Source organism: Oncorhynchus gorbuscha, linkage group LG09, assembly GCF_021184085.1.
Source record: "Oncorhynchus gorbuscha isolate QuinsamMale2020 ecotype Even-year linkage group LG09, OgorEven_v1.0, whole genome shotgun sequence".
NCBI lineage: Eukaryota > Metazoa > Chordata > Actinopteri > Salmoniformes > Salmonidae > Oncorhynchus > Oncorhynchus gorbuscha.
Window position 1 is genome coordinate 61319471 of NC_060181.1, and position 11562 is coordinate 61331032.

Sequence of the window (11562 nt, forward strand, 5' to 3'; positions counted from 1 at the left end):
GAGAAATGAATCAGAAAGGCAGAGGAGCAGGAAGGGAGGTGGGGGGGGGGGTGCTGCTGCTGAATAAGCACATAGATTATAGGAGATTGCAAGCGTCTCTGCCTCGACCGAAAATGAGATTGCACAGGTACCCACAAGCCCCCGCTGTTTTGTTCGTGAGACTTGTGATTATGTTGCCCAGTAAGCATCTCAAAGACACAGACCGACTTAATAACTATCCTTGTCTGTGATTACTGTAGATATCCTGGGAGTGTTTCAACCTTTTCACGCTAATCGCTATTGTGTCGTTCAGCTTTGGGGACCACTATGAGTGGAACAAGGTCACCACCTGCGTGCACAACATCCTAAGCGGCAGAAGGTGGATCGAACACTACGGGGAGATCACCATTAGGAACACCAAAAGCAGTGCCTGTATCTGCAAACTCACTTTCGTCAAGGTAAGACACCGATGAACTCCGCTGTGGATATGACCCAGTACAAACACTATGAGGTCCAAAGGCAATTATGTGCTGAGAAACGACCATCCCCGTGAAAGCGTTGACCCCATTACCATGGCTGTCTCTTTTATTTGGAATTGCAATTCTTGTCTACTTGTTACCTTTCAGGTGGGGGATGAATGCTATTTATCTTGCGGTCACAATGTTACTGTTACCATTTGATTTGCAGGGAAATTACTGGAGTTCTAATGTCAATGAGGTTCAAGGGATCGTGATGGACCAAGAGGGGAAGGTAGTGCATCGGCTGTTCGGAAAATGGCATGAGGGCCTTTACTGTGGAGTCCCGCCCTCTGCCAAATGCATCTGGAGGACAGGTGACCACGTTAATCATACTGTTGCTAAACAGAATGCTTTGAACTGCTTTAAAAAAATAAAAAAATTGATATCTCCTTTTATTAAGAAGATACAGCATTATATTAGAATATATGCTACTAGTACATGAGACCATAATATGGGAGCAAAGAAAGTGTTGACAATTCAACGACAAAAAAAGGACTTGAAACGGATTCTTGATTCTTGTGTTCTTCCCTCAGGCTCCATGCCCACCGATTACGAGCTGTATTATGGCTTCACCAGGTTTGCCATTGAGCTCAATGAGCTTTGCCCTGAGATGCAAGATCTGCTACCACCCACAGATGCCCGCTTCAGACCCGATCAGAGGTAGAGTCAAGACAGCCGTCACACTTCCAGCTACTGTGAAGGTTGTTGTAAATGCCCAGACGGAATGAGAAATGCACTGTGTGCTACTGCTGCCACCTGCTGAGAGAACGTGGTACAGTAGCATTATCGTGCAGATCTGACTGTACTGGACGAGTGAACCATTGCAGCTTTACTCTGATCTACATTTTCAGAATTGATTTGTGAAGCTATAAAAAGGGCTTAAAAACGAGTTTTGAAATCAGAAGTAAGACATCGGTCAAATAGTATTTGTACGGGTAAATATGTCGATAAGCTTTGTGTATTTCTCTGCTGATTGACACTTGACAGTGTATTTGAGTCATAGTAATGTTGTTTCTCTACATTAGGCACCTGGAAGAGGGCAATGTGGAAATGGCTGCCTCAGAGAAGCAGCGTATCGAAGACCTGCAACGCACCAGAAGAAAGTGGCAAGAGGAGAATGACATAAAGCACGAGCCACGCTTCTTCAAGTAAGTACAGAGGCCAGAGGGTCATTTAACAATGACGTAAAGTATAAGCTGGGCTATCTTAATGGGGGAAGAACGAGGGGTAGATTGGGGAATGGATCCCCAAGATTGACAGCAATACATTCTGGCTGTTCCTCCTACACTTGTGTGGCCGAGTTGTCGTTATCCATTCCACTCATGACATTTAACTCCCTGACGATTTCATTGATTGCCCGTCTCTTTACTCCCAGGAAAGTGGTTGATGCCAATCATAGGGAGCGCTGGGTCACTAACAACACCTACTGGGAGCTTCGCAAATCCCCCGGCTTCATCAACATGGAAAACCCTAATCTATGGTAGCATATGGATCGCTATACAGACCATATCATCACCGCTGACAGAGGCTTTTTCCTATGCACAATACGGTTTTCAAATGAACCTCTCATTGACAAGATGACAGTGTGGAAGAATACAAAATACTTCAGAGCTGAGAGATGAGTTGGACCATCCGTCACCCTGTTTGGCACTGCAGCCAACCAGTCACCCATCCAAATATCCTCTTGGACCCCCCCCCCATTGAGCTTGCTGCAGAGCTGGGTTGTCAGGGCAACAATCTTACCACGTAGATCTATCCTAAGCTGTTTTGACTTCAGAGGATGTCCTTGCCTTAAAAAGTCACCTATCCCACACCACACATTTTTAAAGCTTTTAGTGAAACCCACTTGAGTTCTGAAAGCAGTTTGATTTAGACTAGTGTTTGGATTAGGCTTTTGATGACCTATTACTGTATGTATCATGCATGTTTAGAGTGCAGCTTTCATTGGCATATGCTATATAGACTATAACAAAAATAAAATTGAAAAAAGTCTGATATTTTTGCAAAAATATCGTCAACTCATAGAATTTAGTGAAAATGTAACTATTATACAATATTGGCAAGATTGCTCTTATTTTTGGATCGGCCTTTTTGTATTAGTTGAATCTGTATCATAGCTGTATTCTCTCTTGGGACACATTTTTGTTTTTGCAGTTCATTTGTTTTAGTCACTGGTATTGATGGATGTTGCTGTATCCTGAGTGGTTTCCTCAGCAACTCCAAAAGACAAAACCCCTTGAGCGGAGACTTTTAGTCCCAGTTTGCCTGGAAGAGGAGCATCATTACAAGCCCAACTGCTGATGCGTAAGCACTGACCTGAGAAACAACTTCCTTTTTGACCCTTCATGTCACTCACCACAACTGTTATTGCAAACCACGTGTATAGACTACATCTTTCCCTTATACAGCTCACATTCAAACTAGTTTTAATAGTTTAAGTTAAAAAATACAAGTTTTAAGAAGTCATTATAAATATAATTGTAATGTTCTTTAATTTCCTGTACTACAATTTCTGTGTTTTTTGCTGTTTGCAGTTTAGCCTGTAGTATAACTGAAAGGACATGTGTAATAGTAACACTCAGGACGTCTCATGATGATCTGAAGAGATTCCTACCCAGAACGGTTGGCCTTGTGCCATAACCTTCTGAGGAATCAATTTAAAACCTGGTCACTTATCTGGATACATGGTTACACGAATCATCTTTGATTCTGTCCATATATAGTGAGGGAGCCAGTGGGCTCGTCAAATGTATTTCCGTTTCACTCAAGTCCGGTCTCGCATTACTTTCCCGACCAAGCCACTAACTGAAATGTCATAGTGAAAGTGGAGTCCTCCTGTGGCAGTATAGAGGTCAATGTGTCCTCTACTGGGAACCACATGACTCATGACCATTCGACCGTCACAACTACACCAGACTACCCCCACTTATACAATTAGTGTTTTATGAAACACTAGAGCCACCTACTGTCAGTTCTTTGAAAACACTTTACATGAATTCATATGTATGTGGAAATCTGTTATGTAGAGGCCAAGGGCTTGAGTAAGTCAAACAACTTTTATTACGTTGTTTTAGAATGTTCAGAACTTTCTGCTTTTGCAAATGGCAGAATGTGGATGTTAAAGCCAAAGACCAACATTTTAATAAATAAAAATAAACTTGTTCAAGTTCTGTGGTTTTAATTAGGTAGTTACGACACAGCTAATGCTATTATATTTGAATATCCTTTAAACATGTGTCCAGTTCCTAGAGTTTATCCTTTACACCAATACAATTGAAACAGTTTAGATCTTTTACTGCCAAACATTTCAGCTTTAATGTATATTTGATGTTCCCCTCCCTCTGTCACTGTGTGTTGAAGTCAATACACAATGGTGACATTTGTTACATTACCACAGAATCTGTAGTGAACAACATTTTTACATTGAGATTATATTTATTTGTTCTTTGAATTGTTTTGTCCAGAATGAAGCCTGAAATCGAAACAGGAAAAGTGGTTTTATGTTAGAAATATGTAGAATTTAAACGTTCAATTGTAAAGAAAACTATTATTTTGTGTGCACTATCCTGTGCAGTACTGCAGATTAGATCCAAAAAAATTATAGATATGTATTCAGAAATCAATTGTTTGTCAGTGTCAATTACACTTGCTGTGCCTTAATACATTTTTATTAACGCCTCTCACACAATACTGATAAGAAACCCCATACAAGCCAGATAAGAAAACCATTTAAAATCCAATAAACTACTTTCCCCACAGAGTATTATGTACTAAATAACGACAGTCGGGGAATGAAGATGTTCCGAATGTGTTACATTCCACCAAGGAGGGAATGTAGTTGTCAGATCTTGTTAAGAGGGAGGGAGAATGGGAGACTGTGGTCACACTCAATTGACATTACCCATAAATAATCTAGAAATTCCTTATTTTCTGTGCAGTCACCCCCACTCATTTGTGATCACTGTTATTGGCAGTGCACTACATGTAAACAGCGGAATATTCCTATCTCTTTTGGATTAGACTTATGCAAAGGCTACACCATCCACTCTAACACCAGTACTTTGTTCATAAGGACATTTGAGGATAATGTACTTTGTAAAGTTTTAGTTCTAGATTAATACATTGTTTTCAGAGAGACCAGGAAAAAATAAGAGACTTGTTTCATCAGAGTAGAACAGCTAGACCTGAGTAATTCATCAGTTACAATGTTTATATCTGCATGTTTAAATGACATAGCCTGCCAATGAATGTTGCAAATGCCTTACGAAATATTTTATTTTCTCAATTGGGCTTTTTCTTTTGAATTTTGGACTGACTTGTACCACTACGCACTGTGTCAGCTGAATTCTATCTATTTTCTAATGGGTACCTTCTAAAGTGCAATTGTCAAAGTACATATCTTTCCATGACCACTGTACACTGCTGCTACATAGTGCTTGTTCTAATAAAAATACATAAAACTCAGTGGCGTCTGTGACAAACTGCTTATCACTGTTTACCAAATCCAGCCATGCATTAGGTATAGTAGTGTCATGGTAAGTATCTAAGTGTATTAACACCATCGTACTCCTGCACAGTAGATGGCAGTAAAGGCCTGTGTGGGCCTTTGCCAGTGAATCAAAGACAAGTGAAGGAATTCTTGCACCGGGTTGAGATAATATTTTGGGACTCCCTTGATTATTTAGTTGTTTTTCCTGTCAGCTCTGCCGCTACCATGTTGACCCAGACCAAGAGACTAGAGGACTGAATTATTACCATCTCCCCTGCAATCATGTTTATATAGGTCATTCTACAGCACTGGTTTAAAATGGGGGGGGGGGTCAAAGGTCAAATAAATGTAGGATGAGGCCAATGTCAGGTAGATTTATTTAACATGTCTGTCACACTTCACATGTAATAAATATGTATTAATATGGTCAGGTACACAGCACACGCTTGGGATGAGTCCGCCAACACATTGAGACGATTTACAATACACCTTGATAAAAGGAAACGAATGTGTGATTAAACCGCCCAGTCTCGGCTCTGTGACAGTAACTCGGGACAGGGTGGAATTTGGATGTAAAAATCCTCCGTAATCGGCAGCAAACATTTCGCAAGACTCGGTGTGAAGGCCGACACAAACTCAAAATCTTCAAAACACACACAGCAGCATGACTTTCATATACAGCTGACATAACTAGGCTAGCTACAACATTACAGGCAGACTGAGCAAGATGACGTCACCATACACAACAGGGCACCTACCTGCTTAGTCATCAACATCAAAGCTACCAAGATTGCAATTATTGGCTCTTGCTCATTTGTAGCATGAAGAGACGATAATGGCAGTCTTGGTCTTGAAGTCTAAGTCAGGAGTTGTCCAGATGTTTCCGAGAATGCCATCTTGCTACCATTAACTTAAAAAAGATACATTTTACAAAACGAAATGTGTTCATAAAGACATGTGGTTTTATATCCAGCACAATTTCACCTAAACAAGCTAAATGTAACTTTCTAGTTGAGCAGATGTTTATAATGATAATTGTTGGGAGATAAAGTCACTGTAAACAAAAACCTGCTTAATATTAGTGTTCTTTGTAAATACATGTGGTGGTAGTCGAAAAACACCAGTCCTTCTCCCTGTGACTGAATAAAACCGAATACAAAAAAACAAAAACAGTAATATGGTCTTAAACCAACCAAAGCTCAAAACCTTTACTCTAAAATCAAACAAAATGATAATGGACTCTTTTTTTAATGAGCCGATTGGAAAATAGGGGTTAATATTGCTATGGAAAATGATTTCCGTCATGTAATTGAATCTTGGCAGAGAGAAATAACCAATTAAATAAAGCAGAGATCGTTTAGAAGATCAAACCAAATACAAAATGTGAAATTAATGTATTGTGAATATATTGTGTTTGTTCCTACATAGTTTATCCAATAGGCCCTCAATCGGCTTCATTATTTTGGGAACCTATAACATTACGTTAAATTCAACCAGTTTGCATCACTAATTTTGTTCAGTGCAATACAGTTTTAAATTGTGTATCATTCGATAAATGATTGGGATAAATTGGAGACTATTTTCGATATGTCGACATTTTGGCAGCAAAGCCGTTCCAAGACTAGTGTCCATTCTATTCCCTTGTCCTTGTTTTTCTACTGTACATAACCCTACATAACCCCCATGGGATTAGATTCGGTTTTTTGCGCTGATCTTCTCAAAGTAACTTCAATATCTGACAGAAACCATAGGTGATGAACAGTGTTGACTGTCACTGTTATAAAAACAACAACTGGAATGTTTTGTCTGAATCGCATGATTCCTATTGATACTGCCTTCAATATCCACCAATTTCATACGGAGTAAACACGGGTAAAGAGTGAAAACATAATGGTAGATGGAAGATAGCTACACATTTCAGTTGTGATTAAATGGGTTTTTTCCTCCTCAATTTCTTAAATATGTTCTGCAGGTGAAACAGTTGTGACGTTTACTAGGGTCGTTCATTTGATAGAAGCCATGATCTTGATGTACTGAAGTGCGCTGTGTGCGGCGTCATTGTGTGCGTTGCCGCAGGAGATGCCCGTGCCGTGGCATACGGTGACAGGTGAGGTGGACAGCTCTGCCAGGCACTGGTACTGCCCGTTCACAGTCAGCTCATCTATCAAACACATCACAAACACACTCTACAATACACTTGGAATATGCCCCCGTTGAGCTATTCTTGAAAACACAAAGTTAACATCTATGATCAGCAAAAGGAAGAAATAGCTCCTTACCAATGTCAAAGTATGTGACTTCGAAGCCTTGCTCATTGGACAGCTCCAGCATCATCTGGATATAGTCGGTGTTGGGAATGCTGAGTGGGTTCCTTCTCAGGAGAGACATCTTCTCTGCAGAGGAGTTACGCAAGTTCTCCAGACGGACACTGGGCTTCGGGGTCTGGAAAGAGTTGGTCAAAGATCACTCATTACATTCATTCTAAACGCCCTAAATATGTTTTACCAAGGAGGCCAAATGAGAGGAAACATTCAACATACCCATGTGATTTCAGGACAGCCAGACAGATTCTGAAGTTTAGCCACCATCTTCTCCGCAGCTGCCTTTTTGGCCACCTTCTTGGAATTTCCCATTGCTATCGGATACACGTGGATGACATACTTATAATTGACAACTGAACACTTTGCATTTGAAAGAACATAAGCATTGTGTTTTTGCATTGGTAAAGTATTTAAACACGTTCTACTTTTAAAATGATAAAGCATTCAGAAAGAACAACCGTGGAGCCACCATACCCGTCTCTGTCAGTGACTCCATTCTGCAGGTAACAGTGAACTCTCTCTTGTGAGGTGGGCCCGCCTCCATGAGAACAGTGTATTCAGGGAGGCGCCATCCCCGCTGCAGTGCCAGCTCCTTTTGGGAGGAATACATAGGAAACATACACTACATGACCAAAAGTATGTGGACTACTGCTCGTCGAACATTTCATTCCAAAATCGTGGGCATTAATATGGAGTTAGTCCTCCCTTTGCTGCTATAACAGCCTCCACTCTTCTGGGAAGGCTTTCCACTAGATGTTGGAACATTGCTGCAGAGACTTCCTTCCATTCAGCCACAAGAGCATTAGTGGTCGAGCACTGATGTTGAGCGATTAGGCCTGGCTCACAGTCGGGGTTCCAATTTATCCCAAAGGTGTTCTATGGGGTTAAGGTCAGGGCTCTGTGCAGGCCAGTCAAGTTTTTCCACACCGATCTCAACAAACCATTCGTGTATGGACTTCACTTTGTGCACGGGGGCATTGTCATGATGAAACAGGAAAGGGCCTTCCTGAAACAGTTGCCAAAATGTTGGAAGCACATAATCATCTAGAATGTCATTGTATGCTGTAGTGTTAAGATCCGTAACAGCCCCAGACCACTATTCCTCCTCCACCAAACTTTACAGTTGGCACTGTAAATTGGAGCGGGTAGCATTCTCCTGGCATCCGCCAAACCCAGATTTGTCAGTCGGACTGCCAGATGGTGAAGTGTGATTCATCACTCCAGAGAACGTGTTTCCACTGCTCCAGAGTCCAATGGCAGTGAGCAATACACCACTCCAGCCGACGCTTGGCACTGCGCATGGTGAACTTAGGCTTGTGAGCGGCAGTTCGGCCATGGAAATTCATTTCATGAAGCTCACAGTGAACAGTTTTTCTGCTGATGTTGCTTCCAGAGGCAGTTTGCAACCGAGGACAGACTATTTTAACACACTACCCACTTTAGCACTTGGCGGTCCCATTCTGTGAGCTTGTGTAGCCTACCACTTCGCAGCTGAACCGCTGTTTCTCCTAGATGTGTCCACTTCACAATAACAGCACTTACATTTGACCTTTGCAGCTCTCGCTTGGCAGAAATTTGACGAACTGACTTGTTGAAAAGGTGGCATCCTATGAAGGTGCCACGTTGAAAGTCCCTGAGATTTTCAGTAAGGCCATTCTACTGCAAATGTATCTCTATGGAGATTGCATGGCTGTGTGCTTGATTTTATACACCTGTCAGCAACGGATGGCTGAAACAGCTAAATCCACAAATTTGAAGGGATGTCCACATACTTTTGTATATATAGTGTACATATTAAGAAAGACGTGAAAACAACCCATCTATTCATAATCATATGGACTTTTCTCATGTCACCTTGAAGATGCTCAATGCCAACATAAATGTGTTACTATGATTACAGCCCTGAAACAGTACACCGCCCTATTGTTTTACAAAAACACAATTGAAGGTCATTGAAGGACAATAACAAAGACACCTGCAGAATCCCCACTGAGTTGGGTTGATCGTTGGGCTCTGCTGGGATGCCGTTACTCTCCGTCTTTATGTGAAGGCTGCAGGAGGGGATATCAGATGTAAGAAGTTAATAATGAGGTTATCTGACTAGAATGGTTGCAAACGCAACTTGTTGTCATAAATGCTCATTTTAGAAATTGTACATGTTCACTCACGGTGTCCCAGCATCTATTTCCAGAAGGTTCAGGGCAGACTCAGCGGCCTGGTGTTTGGCAGCTTTTTTACTGGATCCTTGACCTGGGACATAACAGAATGATTACTCACGGTATCATAGAAAGTACTGAGGATGAGGCGAACATGGGGATATAACTTTGAAGACCATGTTGTTAATATCAATCCCCCATAATCCTATAGCTAAATAGCGCCTAATTTACATACTTCACAAGATGGCTCACCTGTGCAGGACACATCGCCTATTGTCACGTTAAAGATGAAGCTGGGTTGGTGTGCCTCCCCTTCAGCCTTTTCCATCACATACACGGGAAGGTTACCAATTTTGGTTCCGTATTCATGCAGAATTTGTATTGGCGTTTTACCAGGACACGGTGCCTGAGTTTGTTGAATACTCATGCTGCGTAGAAAGCATGATTAACAGTCATTAGTGTCACTGCATTTGATTCAATAGAAATATAAGTTTTTTTGTTGGTATTATTGACTGACAAATGATGGTACTGAATGAAGCCCTCATAATATTTTTTGCAAAAATGTTGCTAGCCTGCTAAAGGGGTTAGTTATAAATATATTTGATAGTGAGAATATTGCTAACTAGCTAATTGGCTGGTTAGTTAACGAGCATCAAATGCTTGGATGGAAACAAATCGAATGTAACGTTGGCTAGCTAGAGCTAGCTAGTAGCATGACAGACCTCGTGTTGTTATTGTGCGTGGTCCTTATTAGTGTAGGTTGAAATCCGTCTTGAGACATGGCTAACGTTAGTAAACAATTTCGTGTGTAACGTTAATATATTGTTGTACAAATGTAATTTATCTCCTGCAGAAACCGGCGAAATTAGCTGGATGGGGGGGTTGCCGATTTGAATCAACGTCTCGTCAGCAACATTAAACAAGTACCTTCGGGTTACGGAATTTCGGGAAATGTTCCAAATAAAAGTCCCTCACGTAATAGTATAAACATGTCAATAACCTGTATTTATTCATAATATCTGATAAATAATTATATACACATTAACAATTATTCATATTTGTTCATATTTAAGTGATATTTGCATTAAATATTGGTTTTAAAATATGTTCCAAGATAAAATAAATAAAATAAAATAATGTGCCCAATGCAAATCATTGTATATGAAATACATATTGGCTTTCGCTTCGAACACACCGACAGTGTAATTGTATTTTGGTACACCAGAATGACAGGTGTTTCTGATGAAACAAAGTGTTTGCCTTGCAGCATTGCGTTGTAGTGCGTTTGGTGTGGTGCATGAATTGGATTTATCGAACGTATGCGTCAAACTGTATGTGTAGACGGCCTGACAGAAATGGTAGCAGAAGGTGAATGTTGAACTTGTGTTGCATACACATCCAGATTATGCTGCATACTATTTTGCGCCACAACGCTGTCTGTGTTTGAAGCGTTATAGAGCAAGAATTCTTCTAGGTGCCGCAGTAAAAGTATTGTACGGGAATACTCAGTAGGGGCAGTAGAATGTATGTATGGTGTCATTTCATGGGGTTATGAATAATACAGGGTGTTGCTGGCCTTTTACTCCACTCCTGTAAGGGTAGGTAACAGCACATCCGCCATACTGATCCTCAACACGGGAGCCCCTCAGGGGTGCGTGCTCAGCCCCCCCCCCCCCTGTACTTCATGTTTACTCAAGACTGCATGGCCAGGCACGACTCCCAACACCATCATTAAGTTTGCCGGTGATGCAACAGTGGTAGGCCTGATCACCGACAACGATGAGACAGCCTATAGGGAGGAGGTCAGAGATGGTTATGGTCCAAACACACCAAAACAGTCGTGAAGAGGGCACGACAAAGCCTGTTCCCCCCTCAGGAGACTATATTTGGCGTGGGTTCTACAGCTGCACCAATGAGAGCATCCTGACTGGTTGCATCACTGCCTGGTATGGCAACTGCTCGGCCTCCGACCGCAAGGCACTACAGAGGGTAGTGCATATGGTCCAATACATCACTGGGGCCAAGCTTCCTGCCATCAAGGACCTCTATAGCAGGCGTTTCAGAGGACGGCCCGAAAAATTGTCAAAGACTCCAGCCTG

At 41.5% G+C, this 11562-nt stretch overlaps 2 protein-coding genes across 9 annotated transcripts in view; one reads left to right on the top strand and one right to left on the bottom strand.

The window, feature by feature from the left end:
• Window positions 1-4961, top strand: part of LOC124043890 (oxysterol-binding protein-related protein 6-like) — an 81091-nt gene extending 76130 nt beyond the window's left edge. For all 8 annotated transcript variants that reach the window (XM_046362991.1, XM_046362998.1, XM_046362997.1 and 5 more), the window contains 5 exons: window positions 293-437; window positions 667-811; window positions 1031-1157; window positions 1523-1645; window positions 1873-4961. In XM_046362991.1, coding sequence (XP_046218947.1) covers window positions 293-437; window positions 667-811; window positions 1031-1157; window positions 1523-1645; window positions 1873-1981 — 649 coding nt within the window. In that variant the 3' untranslated portion in view covers window positions 1982-4961. The remainder of the gene's footprint in view (window positions 1-292; window positions 438-666; window positions 812-1030; window positions 1158-1522; window positions 1646-1872) is intronic.
• Window positions 4962-5344: 383 nt separating this feature from the next.
• On the bottom strand, window positions 5345-10381 carry LOC124042901 (interferon-inducible double-stranded RNA-dependent protein kinase activator A homolog). Its single transcript, XM_046361033.1, has 8 exons — window positions 10186-10381; window positions 9716-9891; window positions 9476-9557; window positions 9283-9358; window positions 7782-7899; window positions 7527-7621; window positions 7266-7428; window positions 5345-7147 (listed from the first exon to the last, which is right to left on the bottom strand). Exons 1-8 carry the CDS (start codon window positions 10242-10244, stop codon window positions 6990-6992), a joined length of 927 nt encoding a protein of 308 aa, XP_046216989.1. The 5' UTR covers window positions 10245-10381; the 3' UTR covers window positions 5345-6989.
• Window positions 10382-11562: the final 1181 nt, after the last annotated feature.

What these genes read in the sequence shown, in the direction of transcription:
- LOC124042901 (XM_046361033.1), bottom strand. Translation starts at nt 10,244, where the DNA reads ATGTCTCAAGACGGATTTCAACCTACACTAATAAGGACCACGCACAAT. An exon ending in GAAATAGATGCTGGGACACC is followed by an intron (nt 9,359 to 9,475) that starts GTGAGTGAACAT and finishes CCCCTCCTGCAG; the next exon opens with CCTTCACATAAAGACGGAGA. An exon ending in GGAGTCACTGACAGAGACGG is followed by an intron (nt 7,622 to 7,781) that starts GTATGGTGGCTC and finishes TGTATCCGATAG; the next exon opens with CAATGGGAAATTCCAAGAAG.